General features: G+C 41.6%; 1 protein-coding gene across 1 annotated transcript in view; it reads left to right on the forward strand.

Moving 5' to 3' along the window:
• Positions 1-4747, forward strand: part of LOC126284384 (ruvB-like 2) — a 108534-nt gene extending 103787 nt beyond the window's left edge. Inside the window, exon 11 of the mRNA XM_049983270.1 lies at positions 4604-4747. Within this exon, the coding sequence (XP_049839227.1) occupies positions 4604-4635 (32 nt within the window). The 3' untranslated portion in view covers positions 4636-4747. The remainder of the gene's footprint in view (positions 1-4603) is intronic.
• Positions 4748-23801: the final 19054 nt, after the last annotated feature.

Here is a 23801-nt window from a genome sequence, read left to right on the forward strand (position 1 = left end):
CTTCCTCCCTATCCCAGCCTTCTCTTTAACCCACCACCCATATTGCTTCTTCCATCATGCACAGTTGATTACAGTCTGGTGTCAGCAGATAGACAGCGGTGGTGTAAGAGATCTGTGTGTGTGTGTGTGTGTGTGTGTGTGTGGGTATTTTGTCTATTGCAGAAGGTAGTCTTCTTGCTGAAAGCTTACATGTGTAGTAGTCTTTTTGTTGTGTCTGTCTTGACTCAACCTCTCTGTTGCAATATATCATTTCCGTAACATTGTTAGTATTCCATCCTGCATTTTCCATTGTTTGATTTTGCCTGGCAGCTTTCCTTCCACTGTGTAACCCAGTGCTGTTTTCCTTTGTTATTATTTTCTAACACTACTGTACTCGGTACCCATCCTTTTGTTGCTCTTTCCGATTTTCTACGGTTACCTTCCAAACTGCATCACACACCTCGCTGATTGATATTAGTGCATCATCTCCAGTCCTACATTACACCCACTGATGTAGTTAATCCCATACTATCAGATCAATCTCTCTTCTCATATCACTGTCGCGTATTTTCATGTGTTGTTTTCAATTCCTTCCTGTGCCCCACAAACTTGTACACCCCTCCCCCCTTCTTTCTACTCTCTCTAATCTCATTTGATGTAGACATACCTGCTGTCCCCCTTCTTCATACCAATCCACCCACTGAACTTCAATCCACATTATAATCTTCTTATTTATTTTCATCCTTGATCTCATTGTGTTTTCTCATTAATTTCAGTTTATTATCGCCTTTTCCTATGGGCCTTCTCCTTTAGGTTTCATCACTTTTCTCCATACTTTATCCATTCTGTCCTCTTTGTGATTTTTCCCATATATTTTGGCGTATTTTACAGATTCTTTTACACGTTTTCCCATTATTTACAATTTTTTACGCATTTTTGTCCTCCACTGTGAATCCTTGCTCCTTCTACCTGTGCCAATACAGAAGAGTTTCCTTATCCCTAGCCAGAATCCAGTCCCAAATGCTGTTTGTGTATTGTTTCTTGGCTCATGGCATCCCCACAAATGACCTTACCATCAAATTACCAATCTCCAGCTGCAACCCCTCCTTCTACGATGACCTCCACCTGTTCAAATTCCACCAGTCCTTAACCGTCATAAACGTAATCCAGCAAAACCACGAGATTCCACCAGTCCTTAACCCTCATCAATATAATCCAGCAAAATTGCGTGTATCTGGCCAAAACCACCTTGCAGTACCTGCTCTCCATCTTTAAAATTCGCTTGCTGCGCCACCTGCAATTTCTGGATTTCATCTCACACATAGAAACTCTCGCCATCCAGTAACTAGAGCAGCATGCACATCACCACCTCAAAAAGCTCTCCACAACCTGTTCACATCCTGCTCTCGCCTTGGACTACCACTATCCACCACCTCTGCAACAGCCTCCAAACCTCCCCCACATCTCCTCATAGCTGACAAACCCTTCCTTGTGGTTCTACTACATTTACTGAACCCTCAAAAATTCCTCCCACTCCCACACAGAATCCAGAGCGTAAACAGACCTGAAACATGACCATGAACCTTTGCTTCAAAAGTCTTAGCCCCACAGAAGTATCAGTTCTCTCCAAAGGTCTTACTTTTTGCCCCACTCCCAATTTAGTCCATACTGGACTTTAACCAAACACCTTCTCTATCTTGCCAGGTCCCTACAGTGGAAACACTTTTTTGCCACCAACTCCACCTTAGTCCATCTGTGACCAACATTGAAACCTACTGGATTCAGTTCACTCCTTCCACCTATTATCCACACCCAAATCATCCCCAGTTAACTTTCCAGAATTTGTACCTTCAAACCTTGCTTAATTAAAATTCCCCAAATCCATGAGCATGTAAGTTAACCTTACATCTACAGAAAGAACCGTAGTCCACCACCTGAAACCTAATCCTGACCTCATCCTACTTGCTGACAAAGGGTCAACCACTATTTTGAACTGCACGAAGTGTGGCAGGAGTAGTCCACCAGCTGTCAGATTCGTCCAACTACAAACCTTGCTACAGTGGCCCTATTCCAGAAATCTAGCAGAATCCCCAGTATCTCCTCAAATGCTTTAGGCCCATCCCAGAAGCCTTCTTTCTTTGCACTCCTACCTTCTACACACCTCCTCAAGTCCATAAACCCAACCACCCAGGACACGCCATTATGACCAGTTACTGTGCTTCCACTTAGAGAATCTCTGCTCTAGTAGACCAGCACCTTCAGTCTATTATCAGCAACTTATCATCCTGCCCAGCATAACATTCTTCACTTTAATGAGTGCTTCACAGCCTGTGCCATCTGGATCTTCCTACTAACATGAGCTTTTCTGAATTGCACAGGTGGGAACCCTCCCTGCAATATATCCTACGTTCCCGTAACTCTCCTGGCCTCAATCTTTGTTAGTCATTGTCCTTCCCTGTTACCATTCCACAGCCCTCTACTCCAAAAGTACAACCCAGTTTTTTTTACCTTGAGAAACTACCTAAAATCTGACACGAATGTGGGCATGTAAAGCTATGATTGATAATGAAAAGGAATATTGGCTTGTTACATGTGGCTCAGTTGTCTGTGCGCAGACTTTGCTAAACTTCTGTGAGGAAAGTTTTTGTTTCGTGTTTGTTGAGGGTACAGCAGTCTCGACTGACATCTTATGAAAGTAAAATCGCATCAACAGTGCCATTTCATCCCTAAGGTGCTGCTAGTGGCACTGTTCCATCATTGCAGGTTTCCAATTACTGTGACTCCAAATGTTAGAAGAAATTATTTGTGTTCCGCTGATCATTTCTTACTATTCCTGTAACTTCCCTGGCACACTTTTTGGTTTTTTAGTGGAAACTGGAGCGAGGAACAGATGTGGTTTATGGACAGACAATTGAGATATTTAATTATTCTAATTAATATATAACAAGATATTAATATTTAATAAGATATTTAATTATTCTACGTCTAATATCAAATAGTAAAAGTAATACACAACTTTGTTTTGTATAGTTGAAGTGTCAGTTGCTAACAGTAGATTTGAATGTTGAAATGCATACAGATGCAAAGGTGTAGAATTCAGTCAGTCTTCAGTGTGATGACTATTCCATTGATGACGAGCCCCGACAGCTAGGAAAGTCTGTAAGTGAATGCAAACAATGGAAAATCCAGGATGGAATGTAACAATACCAGAGAAGGAAAGTTGCTATTCACCAAATAGCGGAGATGCAAAGTAGCGATAGACACAACAAAAAGATTCACACAGTTGTAGCTTTTGGCCATTAAGGCCTTTGTCAGCAGTACACACACACACACACACACACACACACACACACACACACACACACACACACACACACACACGTAAATGCAACTTGCACATGTCTGCAGTCTTAGAGAACTGAAGAAACCACACTGACAAAGGCTTTAATGGCCGAAAGCTATAATTGTGTGAGTCTTTCTGTTGTGCCTATCGCGACACAGCATCTCCGCTATATAGTGAGTAGCAACTTTCCTTCCCTGGTATTGCTAAAGTGTGTAAATGTTATGAAATAGCAAAAACAGAAAATAGGGCTCCCTGCATCAATGTTTGAACTAATTATTTAATTGGATAGATAAAGAATCTACTCACCAAGTGGCGTCAGAACACACACGTAAAAGACTTACGTGACTGGCAAGCTTTCAGAACGAGTGAGTCCTTCTTCAGGCAGAAGGGTTGAAGGGGAAGGAAGAAGGGTGAAGGAAAAGGACTTGGAGAAGTCTAGGAAAAGGGGTAGGTTTTGGGTAAGTCACCCAGAACTGCAGGTCAGAGTAGACTTAGCGTACGGGATGAGAAGGAATCTCTCTCATCCGGTATGATAAGTCTCCCATGACCTGTGGTTCGTGGTGATCTCCTCGAAATCAACCCCTTTTGCTAGATCTCTCCAGTCCTTTTCCTTCACCAGTCTTCTTTCCCCTTCAATCCTTCTGCTTGAAAAGGGAGCCAGGGGCTCCGAATGCTTGTAAATCACAACAGTCGTTTATGTGTGTGTTCTGCGACTGCTTGGTGAATAGGTTTTTTATCTATCCAATTAAATAATTTTGACAATGATTGAATGTTTGAACTAAAGTAGATCTGCCGCTGGAGCTGTGGAGAGGAGATGCTTGCATATCACTGGCAGCGACGTAAGTATTCGTGGTAGTACACTTGTGCTGAGGTGGTGCCTGTAGAAAACATGGCAGCATGACTGCCGGTATGCGTGTTTTAAAGTGCAGCCAACCGGGTGGTAGCCTATACAGCAACTATGGTCTTTTAGGCATAGTTTTTTTCCATGTGGTAATCACTGTTTTTGAGACTTTCATGTGAAATTCACATGTTGAATTTCTTGTACAATGTGTTATTGCAGAAAGGTGTCTTCATGTATATCCAGGAGTTTAAATTATAACTTCTCCATACATTATTGTAAAAGTAAGTGTTCCTCTTATTACAATCTCATATACACTGTTGATGAATAACTCTGTGACTGGCACCTGGTGTAAGTCATTTTGGTCTTTGCTAAACATGTATATTCTCTATAGTGCTTTTTTTCTCATACAAGTAGTTATGTATCTTTTTTTTTTGTTACAGAAGAAGAAAAAATGGATGTCTCCTCAGCATAACCAGAGAATAACCCACCAGTATGCTTGAAGCTGTAAATTGTTTGTTGATGTGAATTGCACCTTTTACTGTATATATGACAATAAAAATAATAAGTAGTGTGTTTCTTTCTTATTTTCTGTAGTCACGTTTTGTTCTCATGGAGTCAGGTAATGTTCTCAGGCTAGCAATCATGGTTGTCAATAGTCTGTGAACATGGCTTGTCCCTTTTCCTATGTTATCTTCTCCGAGTCTCATCAGTTCAGAATATTATAATATTAGCTGGGATATAATTAAGTAAAGCAGTAGCGGCATCATGTTATTGTAAATTATATTCTGATAGTAGTGTTCACATTACTTCCTTTCCCCTTTTCCATTCATGTTTGGACTTGTCTGGACTAAGTCAGCAGTTTGAAACATAATCTTTTGAATTATGATGATTTTGTTTGCAGCATTCATTTACTATGCAAGTTCATTACATACTCTTCAGTACAGAAATTATGCAGGTGACTTGTAACATGTCAGTTGTTATGAAACTAATATTTAAATTAAATAATAAATTAATGAATTTGAAAGAGAGCAAACAATATGGGAAATTGACAGTATTTTCTACTGTGACTGTGCTTACGTTAAAGTAGAATGACTTCTTAGCTCACCCTCCTGATACACAGTTCAAAGGTAATCAGTGGCTAAAGTATTAAATTTTTGTTTATTATAGGGTAACAATGACAGTCACAGGATCATTAACCTTTATTTTTAATTCTGATTTCATGGTCTCATCTAACAAATACCCAGTGGCTACTCCATTACTAGATGCATAATTCCTTTTGCTGACACTACTGCTTGCAGTCAGTTTTTAGTTTGGCGAAATGTTAGCTTACTATCGTATTGGTTATCTATGGCAACGTTCCAAGGACCTTGACATGGATTTTTATAAACTGTTGATATGGAATAATTCCGAAGGTGTAGGGTGCGTGGAGCAAGTGCCAAAGGCCCAAAAGAGCAGCGTAATGCTCTCAGGATTTGTAGCATTTCTAATCGACATGTGGATCTCATTCTCAGCATATTGATTGATGCGAAATAACGACATCAGAAAATGTAGTCATTGAGAAATGTAGTCAGCTACTGCCAGATTTTGGTTTGACAGAGTTCCTAACCTGAGAACTGTAAGTGCCACAAGCCTCCTTTTACAATAAACCAACATAGTACAGGTTGAGTCTAGAAAAGAATAAAAAAAACACAAGCCACTGTTGATAATGTTTTTTTATTTATGCAAGTAGCATCGTTACCAGTTTTAAACAGGTACATTCATCTTCAGACAGCGGCTACAGCCAAATCTCGATACATTGAATCTCTAGAGGAGACAACGTTCATTTGATGTGTCGAGCTTTCTGGGGAAAGAAATGTAGTTTACAACCCACAATTTTTTTATTACTGCACTGTGAATTTTGTGTTACGTAGGCCTATGTTTAGTTTTGGGTATATAAAAAAAGAAGTGAATCAATGGAAACTCTACGTAGGAATATAAACTATGTAGGAAAAGATAAAATCCTACTTACTGCAGAGATGACTCGCTAAGGTGCAGACGCACACAATTAAGACACATTGAAAAAACAAGAGATACACACACTATTCATTCACAGAAGCAAGCACACCTCACACACACGACTGCCAACTCTGGCAGCTTGGGCTAGAATCCAGCCATCATGTAGGATTAAGTAGCAATCCAGAGGGGGTGGGGAGGGGAAGGGATAGCAGTGTATGGATGGGTGAAGAGAGGAGCGTGGTCTGGCAGTGTATGCAGGAACTAGAATGCTAACAGGTGCAGCATCAGGAGGTTTTGGGGCAGAGAGATGTTGGAAACAGAGTGAAAAAGGAGAGGAGGGGGAAAGATGGATGGTGCGTTGGCAAAGGTGGGAGACTAGAATGATGGGAAGGAAGTGATAGGACAGAGGGGTTGGAAACTGTTTGGTGGAGAGTGTGGAGACAGTATGTTACCGTAGGTTGAGGCTGGTATAATTATGGGAGTGGAGAATATTTTTTACGGATAACTCGCATCTGTGCAGTTCAGAACCGCTGCTGCTGGAGGAGAGGATCCAGATGGCTCGGGTAGTGAGGCAGCCATTGATGACGAGCATGTTACATTCAGCTACATGTGGTCCACAGGGTGGTCTACTTTGTTCTTGGCCACAGTTTGGCAGTGGCTGTTCATCCTGCTGGACAGCTAAAGGTGTTAAAGGTGACGCCTTTGGATAGAACTGAAACTAGTGAGTTCGATAGTCGTCATGTTGTCATCTTCAGTGTTGTGGACTGGCATTTGGACCACTTAATACATGTACTTTTCTTTAGTGTTCTTCAGTATTCTTTGACCTAAGAGCTGCAATTTCGTTGTGGTGTTAGGTGAGAAAAATGGTACTGTCACAGATTTTTAATTGCGGGGTAGCATTGTGCGCACAGCCCTTGTCCACGAACTCCACCACTTTTTGATTTTCATTAGTCAGTTTCCTATCAAAGTACTTTAACAGTTGGAAAACTCTTCTGAAGTCATCCATGCTTTCTTGCGTGCTGTGTACTCCACAGGAAATGACTTACACCTGAAAAAACATTGTGGTTTTTTGGTTTTCCAATCATAAGTGCCTTAAATTTTTCTGTATCGGTCATATTTGCTGCTAACTGAACAGAAGCGCAATATCTGCTTAGCTTGTTGCTGCAACATTTTTCTCCTCTGAAAGTCAGACATTTATAAAAAAGTTAAAGTTCGTTTGTGTTAAAAACCTTACCTGATTTGTAATCTTAAACGATCCTCTGCAATTCTAACTTCAGTCATCACAGATTTTGTTATCTACACTGGCACTTTCCCCAATTTTCGGAAAACAATACTGCTTTGTTTGTTGTGGTCTTCAGTCCTGAGACTGGTTTGATGCAGCTCTCCATGCTAATCTATCCTGTGCAAGCTTTTTCATCTCTCAGTACCTACTGCAACCTACATCCTTCTGAATCTGCTTAGTGTATTCATTTCTTGGTCTCCCTCCACGCTGCCCTCCAATACTAAATTGGTGATCCCTTGATGCCTGAGAACATGTCCTACCAACCGATCCCTTCTTCTGGTCAAGTTGTGCCACAAAAGTCTCTTCTCCCCAATCCTATTCAATACTTCCTCATTAGATGGGTAGATCACATAACTAATCTTCAGCATTCTTCTGTAACACCACATTTCGAAAGCTTCTATTCTCTTCTCGTCCAAAGTATTTATCGTCCATACATGGCTACACTCCATACAAATACTTTCAGAAATGACTTCCTGACACGTGTATCTATACTCGATGTTAACAAATTTCTGTTCTTCAGAAACGCTTTCCTTACCATTGCCAGTCTACATTTTATATCCTCTCTATTCGACCATCATCAGTTATTTTGCTCCCCAAATAGCAAAACTCTTTTACTACTTTAAGTGTCTCATTTCCTAATCTAATTCCCTTAGCAGCACCTGACTTAATTTGACTACATTTCATTATCCTTGTTTTGCTCTTGTTGATGTTCATCTTATATCTTCCTTTCAAGACACTGTCCATTCCATTCAACTGCTCTTCCAAGTCGTTTGCTGTCTCTGACAGAATTACAATGTCATCGGTGAACCTCAAAGTTTTATTTCTTCTCCGTGGATTTTAATACCTACTCCGAATTTTTCTTTTGTTTCCTTTACTGCTTGCTCAATATACAGATTGAATAACATCGGAGAGAGGCTACAACCCCGTCTCACTCCCTTCCCAACCACTGCTTCCCTTTCATGTCCCTCGACTCTTATAACTGCCATCTGGTTTCTGTACAAATTCTAAATAGCCTTTCGCTCCCTGTATTTTACCCCCGACACCTTCAGAATTTGAAAGAGAGTTTTCCAGTCAACATTGTCAAAAGCTTTCTCTAAGTCTACAAATGCTAGAAACGTAGGTTTGCCTTTCCTTAATCTTTCTTCTAAGATAAGTTGTAAGGTCAGTATTGCCTCTCGTGTTCCAGTATTTCTACGGAATCCAAACTGATCTTCCCCGATGTCGGCTTCTACTAGTTTTTCCATTCGTCTGTAAAGAATGCGCGTTAATATTTAGCAGCTGTGGCTTATTAAACTGATTGTTCGGTAATTTTCACATCTGTCAACACCTGCTTTCTTTGGGATTGGAATTATTATATTCTTCTTGAAGTCTGAGGGTATTTCGCCTGTCTCATACATCTTGCTCACCAGATGGTAGAGTTTTGTCAGGACTGGCTCTCCCAAGGCCGTCAGTAGTTCCAATGGAATGTTGTCTAATCCACGGGCCTTGTTTCGACTCAGTTCTTTCAGTGCTCTGTCAAACTCTTCACGCAGTATCGTATCTCCCATTTCATCTTCATCTACATCCTCTTTCATTTCTATGATATTGTCCTTAATTACATCGCCCTTGTATAGACCCTCTGTATACTCCTTCCAACTTTCTGCTTTCCCTTCATTGCTTAGAACTGGGTTTCCATCTGAGCTCTTGATGTTCATACAAGTGGCTCTCTTTTCTCCAAAGGTCTCTTTAATTTTCCTGTAGGCAGTATCTATCTTAACCCTAGAGAGATAACCCTGTACATCTTTACATTTGTCCTCCTGCTAAGCTATTTTGCAATTCCTGTCGATCTCATTTTTGAGACGTTTGTATTCCTTTTTGCCTGCTTCATTTACTGCATTTTTATATTTTCTCCTTTCATCAATTAAATTCAATATTTCTTCTGTTACCCAAGGATTTCTACTAGCCCTCGTCTTTTTATCTACTTGATCCTCTGCTGCCTTCACTACTTCATTCGTCAGAGCTACCCATTCTTCTTCTACTATACGTCTTTCCCCCATTCCTGTCAATTGTTCCCTTATGCTCTCCCTGAAACTCTATACAGCCTCTGGTTTTTTCAGTTTATGTAGGTCCCATCTCCTCAAGTTCCCACCTTTTATGCAGTTTCTTCAGTTTTAATCTACAGGACATAACCAATAGATTGTGGCCAGAGTCCACATCTGCCCCTGGAAATGTCTTTCATTTCTTAGCCCCAATCCATATTCACCTACTACGTTTCCTTCTCTCCCTTTTCCTACACTTGAATTCCAATCACCCATGACTATTAAATTTTCGTCACCCTTCACTATCTGAATAATTTCTTTTATTTCATCATACATTTCTTCAATTTCTTCGCCATCTGCAGAGCTAGTTGGCATATAAACTTGTACTATTGTATTAGGTGTGGGCTTCGTATCTAACTTGGCCACAATAATACGTATACTATGCTGTTTGTAGTGGCTTACCCGCATTCCTGTTTTCCTATTCATTATTAAACCTACTCCTGCATTACCCCTACTTGATTTTGTGTTTATAACCCTGTAGTCACCTGACCAGAAGTCTTGATCCTCCTGCCACCGAACTTCACTAATTCCCACTGTATCTAACTTTAACCTATCCATTTCCCTTTTTAAATTTTCTAATCTACCTGCCCGATGAAGGGATCTGACGTTCCATGCTCCAATCCGTAGAATGGCAGTTTTCTTTCTCCTGATAACAACATCCTCTTCAGTAGTTCCCGCCCGGAGATCCGAAAGGGGGACTATTTTACCTCCGGAATATTTTACCCAAGAGGACGCCATCATCATTTAATCATACAGTAAAGCTGCATGACCTCGGGAAAAATTACGGCTGTAGTTTCCCCTTGCTTTCAGCCGTTTGCAGTACCAGCCCAGCAAGGCCGTTTTGGTTAGTGTTACAAGGCCGTATCAGTCAATCATTCAGACTGTTGCCCTTGCAACTACTGAAAAAGCTACTGCCCCTCTTCAGGAACTGGTCTCTCAACAGGTACCCCTCCATTGTGGTAGCACCTACGGTACGGCTATCTGTATTGCTGAGGCACGCAAGCCTCCCCACCAACGCAAGGTCCATAGTTCATGGCGGGAGGAACAATACTGTATCTTTTCCTAAAATTTTCTAACCACCTGTTACTCGCATGAAATGTATTGTATCCCAATACTGTTGCAAAATAATCTGCCTTTTCAAACAAGTCCCCCATTGTTCACATTATTGTTCCTGTGTTGTCGGAATCATTCTTCTAAACACTCTTCCTACATCTTGGAAATGAGTATTTTGTTGTCATTTCTGATGTGTCCCTTCATCTGTGGTAATCACACGGTCTTCATTCTTGATTATTGTCAACACTTTCTTTTTCTTCACTCCTGCTTTCACTTCGTCATTTAACTTTTGCTTTTCAGCAATTATCAGACATTTCCACTTAGAGCCAATAGGTGAGATGTGTGGCTCACATCTGATCAAAACAAACACTGTCTCAGATTGCACCTGCATGGAACACGTGGAAACTGTAACTCGACGCATATCTCACTGAGGCATTGATGCAGGGAGACGAGGTAATGGGATTCCCCTATTTGCATGCACTTTGATATGTGAGGTACCATACAAAAGACTTCGTCATATAGACGTGACTTTGATATAGAGTGTTTTTGTACACTGAGCCTCTATATATAGAGGTAAAAATGTGCCGTTCTCGAATCTTTGAAAAACTTCAATATAATGGGTTTTCTTCAAAATGTCAAGGTTTTGGGCTTCCAAGGGAAATAAATGAAGGAAAAATTTGATATAGACAGGTCTTCGATATATAGGGGTTTGAGTACACACATTTGCTTACGTTTACATTATTTTCTTCGTTCTTGTGATGAAAGCTGCATGGGGCAGTGGTGCCCTATAGCTAGAAAAGACCTATTTAAACGTAAGTATCCAAAATAACAATTGAACACAATGTAAACAAATCTTTAAGGTTGAGTGGTTGGAGTTAGTTCACTTACGTCGAAAATCCCATGTTTTTCTGTCACGTTGTTGTTTGCTCGTGTTAATGAAATGCTGAAGAATATATGAAGCGCTTTATTTGATGTATATATATTCATTTAGTGTAAAGTATTAGACCTGTGCAAGTGCACACCGGAAAGTTTTTGTCACGTGAGAAAATGTATATAAAGACGGTGATATCACAAATATGTCAGTGCCAAAGAATTTCTGAGAGTATGAACTTTGATATGGCAGTAGAAAATTTACAAAGTATAACATGTCTTTACAAGCAATTTATGTTCAATGAGCACTAATTACAAGTAAAGTAAATAAATGTAGAAACCAGTTTGTTAGAAAATGCTACGTAAATATTATTATTTTGTAAATTTTGTGGTGTACACGGGGAAGAAAATAAATTGAAAGAGATAAGTGTATATAATCAGACAGACATTAGGACAGTGGATTTTATATTGACATATGACAACTAGTTGAAAGTAAGTAAAGTAAATTATTTTATTAATGTGTGACAGAGTTCGCTGTTATATTTTAGTGTAGTGTTTCATGTTGTTATTGTCAAAGGGAGCAGTGTTTGTTCATCTATGTTTGAAATTGGGAATTAAATGAATGAAATTTTGTAGAAAGACTGCATCGACTAACTGTTCTTAAGGTTGTTTTCAACAAAATAGCATTAAGAATACCTCACCAGGTACTGATAAATGTTCACGCTTTTAAAAGGAGCGAAAGAAACCTAATAAACATTCCAGAATGAGATTTTCACTCTGCAGCGGAGTGTGCGCTGATATGAAACTTCCTGGCAGATTAAAACTGTGTGCCCGACCGAGACTCGAACTGGCAGAAGTAAAGCTGTGAGTACCGGGCGTGAGTCGTGCTTTGGTAGCTCAGTTGGTAGAGCACTTGCCCGCGAAAGGCAAAGGTCCCGAGTTCGAGTCTCGGTCGGGCACACAGTTTTAATCTTCCAGGAAGTTTCCTAATAAACACTAATCTCGACCTTGATTCTGATAAGCAATGCCTATCAGCCCATGTAACTCCAAACCATATAAAAGTTAATATTAAAGTTGGTTACGGTGCCACTAAAATAGTTAAAGCAAAATGTGAAGTCATGCAGATTAAGACAGAGATAAAAATGCAGTACAAAAGTAAAGACCAACTTAACAAACAGCTGTACAGTTTACATGTACAACTAGGAAATTGCCATTCCAACTTAGTTATATATAAGGGCTACATTACATTGAGGACATCATTCAGAAAACCATCATAACAAATAACTTGAAGCTCTGAAGAAAAATAGAGCTTCAGTGCCAAAACCTTCTGCGATGGCTCCCATCAGTTTCATGAAAGAGTTATTAACTAATATTAGTTTCACATTAGTGAATGTCTCTCATAAACAAAGGCATAAAGCATTATGTAAAGCCAAAGCTTACTGGCAATAACTTAGAGCCTTATTTCGCTTGTGATGCTGCAAAATTAAATTCCAGGAAAAGACATGCATAAACGTTCAAAGCCAATGAAACAATCACAAGACACCTACAAAACAATAATTTACATATAAACACTGACCAGAAGACTAAACCATATAGACTCCAAATTTTGTAACAGTAATCCTCTTAAAGCTGACAAAGGTAAGTTTGCACCCATAATGCCTGAAAATAAATATGTTGAGAAAACGGTAGACTTTTCAATACTAATAACGTAATCAAATTAAACTGTTCGTACTTCTAAATTCCAAACCAAAATTAAGAAAACATTTAAGAATTACAATTACGTCCTAACAAAATGGGAAGTGTATGTCTGCATCACTTTGAGCCCCCCCCCCCTACACCTTGCTTCCTGTTGCAAACCAGAATACATAAACAAAATTGCCCTATCAGGCCTATTGTTATAGGAATAGCGCTTCCTATAGATTAAATAAAAAACTGCCAGCTCTTCGTAACACCCAATACACATTTGCAAACAACTCCTCCACTGAGGACAAGTATATGAACTTGTTGATAAAATAAAATACATGCGTATTTAAACGATAGATTTGCACCACTAGACATCATAAACCTGTATACTGACGTCCCTGTAGAGGACACCATAAATATGATCAGGAATAATCAACATAAGAAACCGAACGTGGCAGAGATCTATGAGTGTGTTGAGTTACTTTCATTGGTAGTATCGTAGAATAACTTCGGTTTTAATAACAAAATATACAAATAGTAGCTACCAGTTACATCAGCAGCAAAAGTAGCTACTATGGAAAGTATATGAGTGATGCAATTATCTTTACGACGTCACCAAATGAGTAGCTTAACACATTAACAACAAAGTTGAGCAGCATGCACAGAAACATTAAGTTGACTGTTAAACATAAGACCAGCAATTAGTCCTTACCTACCTACCAACAAACCACCGGTCCAAACACCCACTCACCCACCGATAGACATTCGATTATTAAAAGTATATTAGAAGAAGATATGAATATAATAGAGGGAAACATTCCACGTGGGAAAAAATATATATAAAACAAAGATGCTGTAACTTACCAAACGAGAAAACGCTGGTATGTTGATAGACACAATAAAACACACACACAAAATATCCATTTTCACATATACAGACACAGGCAGACATGTAAATGCAAAGGTTGGGCACAGACGTCAGTTGAGGCGGAAGTACAGAGACAAAGATGAATTGGTCAGCCTCAATCTTTCTTGAAAAACCTTGATCCTCCTCCCAACATCACCACAGCTGAAGCCCAGGCTATCCGTGATCTGAAGGCTGACCGATCCATCGTCATTCTTCTGGCTGACAAGGGTTCCACGACCATGGCACTTGATCGTCAGGAGTATGTGGCTGAGGGACTGTCAGCTTTCAGACAACAATACATACAAAGTTTGCCAAGGTAATCCCATTCCTGATGTCCAGGCGGAACTTCAAGGAATCCTCAGAACCTTAGGCACCCTACAAAACCTTTCACCTGACTCCATCAACCTCCTGACCCCACCGACACCCCGCACCCCTACATTCTACCGACTTCCTAAAATTCACAAACTCAAACATCCTGGCTGCCCCATTGTAGCTGGTTACCAAGTCCCCACAGAACGTATCTCTGCCTATGTAGATCAACACCTTCAACCCATTACATGTAGTCTCCCATCCTTCATCAAAGACACCAACCAGTTTCTCGAATGCCTGGAACCTTACCCAGTCTGTTACTCCCAGAAACCATCCTTGTAACCGTTGATGCCACTTTCTTATACACAAATATCCCACACATCCAGGGCCTCACTGCAATGGAGCACTTCCTTTCACGCCGATCACCTGCTACCCTACCCAAAACCTCTTCCCTGATAACCTAACCCACAACTTCTTCACTTTTGAAGGCCAGACATACCAGCAATTAAAGGGAACAACCATGGGTACCAGGATGGCCCTCTCATACGCCAACCTATTTATGGGTCGCTTAGAGGAAGCCTTCTTGGTTGCCCAAGCCTGCCAACCCAAAGTTTGATACAGTTTTATTGATGACATCTTCATGACCTGGATTCACAGTGAAGAACAACTCCAGAATTTCCTCTCCAACCTCAACTCCTTTGGTTCCATCAGATTCACCTGGTCCTACTCCAAATCCCATGCCACTTTCCTTGACATTGAGCTCCATCTGTCTAATGGCCAGCTTCACACATCCGTCTACATGAAACCCACAAAGAAGCAACACTACCTCAATTATGGCAGCTGCCACCCATTCCATATCAAACAGTCCCTTCTCTACAGCTTAGGTCTTCGTGGCAAACTAATCTGCTCCAGTCCTGAATCCCTGAACCCTTACACCAATACCTGAAAACAGCTTTCGCATCCTGCAACTACCCTCCTGGCCTGGTGCAGAAGCAAATGGCTAGAGCTACTTCCTCATTCCCTCAAACCCAGAACGTCCCACAGAACAACCCCAAAAGTGCCCCACTTGTGACAGGATACTTTCTGGGACTGGATCAGACTCTGAATGTGGCTCTCCAGCAGGGATACGACTTCCTCAGATCCTGCCTTGAAATGAGATCCATCCTTCATGAAATCCTCCCCACTCCAGCAAGAGTGTCTTTCCGCCGTCCACCTAACCTTTGTAACCTCTTGGTTCATCCCTATGAAATCCCCCAAAACCACCTTCCCTACCCTCTGGCTCTTACCCTTGTAACCGCCCCCGGTGTAAAACTTGTCTCATGCACCCTCCAGCCACCACCTACTCCAGTCCTGTAACCCAGAAGGTGTACACGATCAAAGGCAGAGCCACATGCGAAAGCACCCACATGATTTACTAACTGACATGCCTACACTGTGAAGCCTTCTATGTGGGAATGACCAGCAACAAACTGTCCATTTGCATGAACGGACACAGGCAGACAGTGTTTGTTGTTAATGAGCATCACCCTCTTGGTGCACGGCCAGCACATCTTGGCACAGTGTTACACCGTCTGGGTTATCTGGATACTTCCACTGACACCAACCTATTACAACTCTGGAGATGGGAACTTGCCCTTCAATATATTCTCTCTTCCCGTTACCCACCAGGCCTCAACCTCCGCTAATTTCAAGTTGCTGCCCTCGTACCTCACCTGTCATTCAATATCATCTTCCCCTCTGTACTTCTGCCTCAACTGACATCTCTGCCCAACCTCCTTGCATTTACGTGTGTGTGTGTGTGTGTGTGTGTGTGTGTGTGTGTGTGTGTGTGTGTGTACACCTATGCTTTCCCCCCCCCCCCCCCCTCAGGTAAGTCTTTTCGCTCCTGGGATTGGAATGACTCCTTACCCTCTCCCTTAAGACCCACATCCTTTCGTCTTTCCCTCTCCTTCCCTCTTTCCTGATGAAGCAACCTTGGGTTGCGAAAGCTTGAATATTTGGGTGTGTGTTTGTGTGCTTTTTATTGTGTCTATTAAAATATCAGTGCTTTCTCGTTTGGTAAGTTACAGCATCTTTGTTTTTTTATATATACCGGGTAATCAAAAAGTCAGTATAAATTTGAAAACTGAATAAATCATGGAATAGTGTAGATAGAGAGGTACAAATTGACACAAATGCTTGGAATGTCATGGGGTTTTATTAGAACCAAAAAAATACAAAAGTTCAAAAGATGTCCGACAGATGGCACTTCATCTGATCAGAATAGCAATAATTAGCGTAACAAAGTAAGACAAAGCAAAGATGATGTTCTTTATAGGAAATGCTCAATATGTCCACCATCATTCCCCAACAATAGCTGTAGTCGAGGAATAATGTTGTGAACAGCACTGTAAAGCATGTCCGTAGTTATGGTGAGGCATTGACGTCGGATGTTGTCTTTCAGCATCCCTAGAGATGTCGGTCGATCACGATACACTTGTGACTTCAGGTAACCCCAAAGCCAATAATCGCATGGACTGAAGTCTGGGGACCTGGGAGGCCAAGCATGATAATTGTCATGTGCAGTCACTGACGTTTTGCTGTCCAGTGCCATCTGTCGGACATTTTGTGAACTTTTTTTTTTGTGCTAATAAAACCCCATGTCATTCCAAGCATGTGTGTCAGTTTTTACCTCTCTATGTACATTATTCCGTGGTTTATTAAGTTTTCAAATTTATATTGACTTTTTGATCACCCTGTATATTAGAAGAGGAGTTTTACATAGAACTATACATTACTGAGTCTGGCTGTGTCACATCTCATTGTGGTTTGGATGATAAGATGAACTGTAAGTGCATACGTCAATCGCTGTTTTCTATCAATTTTGGAATGATGTTAATGTTTCTTGCTGTAGATTTTTACATTTAAGAAGTCGATTATGTTATTGGTATCATGTTCAACAGAATTTAATATTTTTGTACATGTTGCTCAGGTTTGTGTAAAGATACTCATTGGTGTCATCATAAAGATAAGTGTATCACTCGCATACATTTTATAGTAGACAATTTTGCTGCTGATGTGACTGGTAGCTATGAAAAGTGTTTGCTGTAAGTTGTTTAGGATTTATCTGCTAACATCCTGGCTAGGTAGCCAATCAATCCTTCTGTTTGTATACTCTGTTATTACAACTAAAGTTATTTTATGACTGTACCAATGTAACAGTATTATGAAAAGGAAAGTTGCTACTCACCAAGTAGGAGAGATGCTGTGTCGCTTATTTGTTGTGCCTATCTGCAACTCAGCACCTGCGCTCTAGGGTGAGTAGCAACTTTCCTTTTCCTAATATTGTTACATTCCATCGCGAATTTTCCATTGTTTGTACCAATGTAAGTAGCGCAATGGGCTCTTAGATCTCTGCCATGCTCAGTACCTTATGTTTAAGCAGAAAAGTTGATTAATGAGCCTGTCTACGTCACACACCCCATGATCTGTGGACCTTGCTGTTGGTGCAGGGCTTGCATGCCTCAGCGACACAGATAGCTCTACCCTAGGTACAATCATAGTGGAGGGGTATCTGTTGAGATGCCAGATAAATGTGCGGCTCCTAAAGAGGGGCAGCAGCCTTTACATTAGATGCAGAGGCCTGAAGGCGCTGGAAGATTCAGATTGATTTCATAATTGTAAGTCAGAGATTTCAGAACCAGATTTTTAATTGAAAGCATTTCCAGGGGCAGATATGGACTCTGATTACAATTTGTTTGTTATGAACTGTAGATTAGAAACTGAAGAAATCACAAAAATGTAGCAAATAAAAAGATAGAACCTGGATAAGCTGAAAGAACCATAGCTTGTTAGAGTGTTTCAGAGGGAGGGCAAGGCAACAGTTCACTAGAACAGGGAAAAGGAATACAGGAGAAGCTGAATGGATTGCTTAAAGAGATGAAATATGGAAGGTAGCAAAGGATTAAATAGGTAGAAAGACAAGGTGCAATAGAAATCCTTGGATAACACAGAGATATCGAATTTGTTTCAAGAAAGGAGAAAATATAAAAATGGAGTAAATGAAGAAGGTGAAAGAATACAAATGTCTAAAATATGAGACTGACAAAGTGCAAAATGGCTAAGCAGGAATGGTTAGAGGGCAAATGTGAGGATTTAAAAATAATGTTTCGCTACGGGAAAGATAGATACCGCCTACAGGAGAACTAAGGAGGTCTTTGGAGAAAAGAAAAGCAGCTGTACAAATATCACAAGCTCCATAGTAAAGAAAGGAAAGGTGAAAGGATTCTATGGAGGTCCATATAACATAGATGAACTTGAAGACTGTGTGATAAATAGGGAAGAGGATATAGATGAAGATGAGATGGGAGGTACAATACTGCAAGAAGAATTAGACAGGGTACTGAAAGATCTAACTCAAAACATGGCCCCAAGAGTAGATGACATTCTGTTAGAACTACTGGTAGCCTTGGGAGAGCAAGATATATGAAACAGGTGAAATACTCAGAGACTTCTAAAAGAATGTAACAATTCCAGTTCCAAAGGAAGCAGGTGCTGACACATGTGATTATTACTGAACTATTACCTTAATAAGTTATAGCTGCAAAATACTAACATGAATTCTTTACAGAAGAATGAAAAATCTGGCAGAAGCCAATCTCGGGGAAGATCACTATGGACCCTAGAGAAATGTAGGAACATGCGAGGCAATATTGACCCAGGGACTTATCTTAGAACATACACTCCTGGAAATGGAAAAAACACATTGACACCGGTGTGTCAGACCCACCATACTTGCTCCGGACACTGCGAGAGGGCTGTACAAGCAATGATCACACGCACGGCACACCGGACACACCAGGAACCGCGGTGTTGGCCGTCGAATGGCGCTAGCTGTGCAGCATTTGTGCACCACCACCGTCAGTGTCAGCCAGTTTGCCGTGGCATACGGAGCTCCATCGCAGTCTTTAACACTGGTAGCATGCCGCGACAGTGTGGACGTGAACCGTATGTGCAGTTGACAGACTTTGAGCGAGGGCGTATAGTGGGCATGCGGGAGGCCGGGTGGACGTACCGCCGAATTGCTCAACACGTGGGGCGTGAGGTCTCCACAGTACATCGATGTTGTCGCCAGTGGTCGGCGGAAGGTGCACGTGCCCGTCGACCTAGGACCGGACCGCAGTGACGCACGGATGCACGCCAAGACAGTAGGATCCTACGCAGTGCCGTAGGGGACCGCACCGCCACTTCCCAGCAAATTAGGGACACTGTTGCTCCTGGGGTATCGGCGAGGACCATTCGCAACCGTCTCCATGAAGCTGGGCTACGGTCCCGCACACCGTTAGGCCGTCTTCCGCTCACGCCCCAACATCGTGTTGCCCGCCTACAGTGGTGTCGCGACAGGCGTGAATGGAGGGACGAATGGAGACGTGTCGTCTTCAGCGATGAGAGTCGCTTCTGCCTTGGTGCCAATGATGGTCGTATGTGTGTTTGGCACCGTGCAGGTGAGCGCCACAATCAGGACTGCATACGACCAAGGCACACAGGGCCAACACCCAGCATCATGGTGTGGGGAGCGATCTCCTACACTGGCCGTACACCTCTGGTGATCGACGAGGGGACACTGAATAGTGCACGGTACATCCAAACCGTCATCGAACCCATCGTTCTACCATTCCTAGACCGGCAAGGGAACTTGCTGTTCCAACAGGACAATGCACGTCCGCATGTATCCTGTACCACCCAACGTGCTCTAGAAGGTGTAAGTCAACTACCCTGGCCAGCAAGATCTTCAGATCTGTCCCCCATTGAGCATGTTTGGGACTGGATGAAGTGTCGTCTCACGCGGTCTGCACGTCCAGCACGAACGCTGGTCCAACTGAGGCGACAGGTGGAAATGGCATGGCAAGCCGTTCCACAGGACTACATCCAGCATCTCTACGATCGTCTACATGGGAGAATAGCAGCCTGCATTGCTGCGATAGGTGGATATACACTGTACTAGTGCCGACATTGTGCATGCTCTGTTGCCTGTGTCTTATGTGCCTGTGGTTCTGTCAGTGTGATCATGTTATGTATCTGAGCCCAGGAATGTGTCAATAAAGTTTCCCTTTCCTGGGACAATGACTTCACGGTGTTCTTATTTAAATTTCCAGGAGTGTATGTTAAGGAAAGGGAAACTTGCCCGCATCTCGTGGTCGTGCGGTAGCGTTCTCGCATCCCATGCCCGGGTTCAATTCCCGGCGGGGTCAGGGATTTTATCTGTCTCGTGATGGCTGGGTGTTGTGTGATGTCCTTAGGTTAGTTACGTTTAAGTAGTTGTAAGTTCTAGGGGACTGATGACCATAGATGTTAAGTCCCATAGTGCTCAGAGCCAAAGGCAAACTTACATTTATAGCATTTACAGACGTGGAGAAAGTTTTTGGCAGTGTTTTCTGGAACAGTCTCGTTGAAATTCTGGAGGTATCAGGGGTAAAATAAATGGAGTTAAAGATTATGTACACCTTTTACAGAAACCAGATGGTAGTTATAAAGACTCAAGGGGCATGAAAGGAAGGTAGTGGTTGAGAAGGGAGTGAGACAGAGTTGTAGCCATTCCCCGATGATAATCAATCTGTTCATTGAGCAAGCAGTAAAAATTTGGAGTAGGAAGAAGAAGGCAGAAAAGCTTCTGAAGATGACTAATTAATTTGTCAAAACCAGTAAAGCATAATGAAATTTATTTTGCAACTGATGGATTGAAATTTATCGTGAAAAAATAATACTAAGTTGCTGAAAATTACAGCCATGAATAAAATAAGAAATAGAACCATTGAGGTTGCTGACAACATTGTAATTCTGTTAGAAGAACTTGAAAGAGCTGTTGAACGGAATGGACACGATCTTGAAAGGATAATGTAAGATAAACATCAACAAAAGCAAAACAAGGATAACTGAATCTAGTTGAATTTAATCAGGTGATGGTGAGGGAATTAGGTTAGGAAGTGATACACTTAAAGTAGTAGACAGTTTTGCTATTTGGGCAAAATAGAGAGGATATAAAATGTGACTGGCAAGGGCAAGGAGAGCGTTTTGTAAAGAAGAGAAATTTGTTAACATTGATGTGTTAAGAAACTCTTTTTTCTGAAAGCATTTGTCTGGAGTGTACCCATGTGTGGAAGTGAGAGATGGATGATAAAGAATTTAGACAAGAAGAGAATATAAACTTTCGAAATTTGGTCGACAGAAGAATGTTGAATATTAGGCGAGTAGATCACATAACTAATGAAGAGGTACTAAATAGAATTGGAGAGACAAGAAATTTGGGGCACAACTTTACTAAAAGAAGGGATCATTTGATAGGACATAATCTGTGACATCAAGGACTCACTTATTTAGTGCTACAGGGAAGTGTGTGTGTGGGAGGGGGTGGGGGGGGGGGGGGAGGGGGAAGGAGGTAAAAATCAAAAGGGGAGACGTGAGATGAATAAAGTAGATGGATTCAGAAGGATGTAGATTGCAAAAATCATCCGGAGATGAAGAGGCCTGCATGTGAATGAGTAGTGTGGAGAGGTGCATAAGACCAGTCTTTGGACTGAAGACCGCAGCATAACACACTGCATCATTTAGTTAAGCAGTTAGCTCTCCATCCACATTCTAAACGGTGAGGTCTAAGATAATGCTATGCAAGATGTATTTAAATGCTCAACAATGAATTTAGTTGAGTAACTACATGCCTGCCTGCCTGCCTGCCTACCTACCTACCTGCCTACCTGCCTACCTACCTACCTGCCTACCTATCACAAACCCACCCACCCTCCGAGTGATATATATTCAGTTACAATATCTGGATTAGAACCAGAGCTATAGTCACTTATTTTGAAATGCGATTTTAAATTTTATAGGTTTTAGACTTTATATTCCACAGACTTCTCATAGACACCTGCAGACTGATGGTATTTCACATCTTACCAGGACTGACAAATGTGGAAAATATGAAAGAAATCAGAAATGATAAAATAGCAAATGTTTAAAAATTGTACAGTCCAGGTGAGTTTTGAACTCGTGACCCTCCATGCAACAGTTTATTATCATAACCACTACACCACGGTGCTTCATTCGAAGGACGTGGACCATATCTCTGATCTTTCGTCGTCTTGTGTCGGAGGAGAAATCTTCAACTTCATAAGTAACATCAGATAATAACCTTATAAGGTCCAAAGTAGCATCTGAGGAGCTTCTCAGAGAGACCAACCTTCTGAACAGGAGTGAAGATCCAGATCACCAGGCTGGTAGACAACAGGGTGGTGGCTCGCGTCATTCCTTTGGCGATCATTTTCTTGAACCTGCAGCATGTGGAGTCGAACTAACTGCTGAGCTTCCTCAGCTCTGATTAACACCTGGCTGATGTAGTCGTCGTCCACATCATCAGAATGTAACGGAAACACAATATCCATCGTCGTAGCGCCTCACGCCCATGTACCAGAAAAAAATGGCGTAAATCCCATGATGTCTTGTTTGGCGGTGTTGTAGGCAAACATCATGAAAGGTAGCACCTCATCCCAGCTGCTCTGCTCAACATTGACAGTATGTCAGCCAAGGTCTTATTAAGGCGTTCAGAAGGCCCATTAGTTTGCGGATGGTAGGAAGTCGTCATGTGACGAGCAACGTTCCACTGAAAGTTTCTCTCTGTCACAAGATTTGATTGAAAAACTTTCCCTCGATCCGTAATTAACGACCTTGGCGGACCATGTTTTAATACAATGTCTTCCACGATAAATTTGGCTACTTGGGATGTGTCAGGTGTTTTCACGACTTTTGTAATGGCATTGCATGTCAGATAATCAGTGCAAACAACAAACCATCTATTGCTACTAGCAGACGTTTGTATTGGTCCGAGGAGGTCAATTCCAACATGCTGGAAAGGCATTTAGGCTGGTGGAATTGGTACGAGTCGGCCACGTGGTTTCTGAAGAACTGCATTTCTCCTTTGGCACTCTCGACAGTTCGACACATAGTGACAGAGTCTCTTAAATAAACCTGGCCAGAAAAATCTGTTGCGGATTGTATCATATGTCTTAATAAATTCGAAATTTCCGACCTCAGGTGTGTCAGGAATTTTTTGTAGGACATCTAAGCGCTCGTGTTTAGGAATAACTGGTAGCCACCTCTTTCCAAACGAATCAAAGTTTTTCTTATAAAGTAATCCATTAACTACCTTAAATTGTCCTTTCACAGCCTCTGACTGATTTAAGGCAAGCATAATTTGAGATATCTTGGCGTCCTCCTCCTGCTCAGCACAGAGATCCTGGGGTGCAGCAAGACAGTCACTATCTTCTTCAAAGCCTTGATGGTCTTGCACAGGTTTTCTTGAGAGACAATCAGCACCTTGGTGTTTTCTTCCATTTTTGTATACTATGGTAATGTCATACTCTTGAAGATGTAGTGCCCACCAGGCGAGTCATCCTGTTGGATCCTTAAGACCTGTCAACCAACAAAGTGAA

The sequence above is a fragment of the Schistocerca gregaria genome, chromosome 8 (genome assembly GCF_023897955.1).
Source record: "Schistocerca gregaria isolate iqSchGreg1 chromosome 8, iqSchGreg1.2, whole genome shotgun sequence".
Lineage (NCBI taxonomy): Eukaryota > Metazoa > Arthropoda > Insecta > Orthoptera > Acrididae > Schistocerca > Schistocerca gregaria.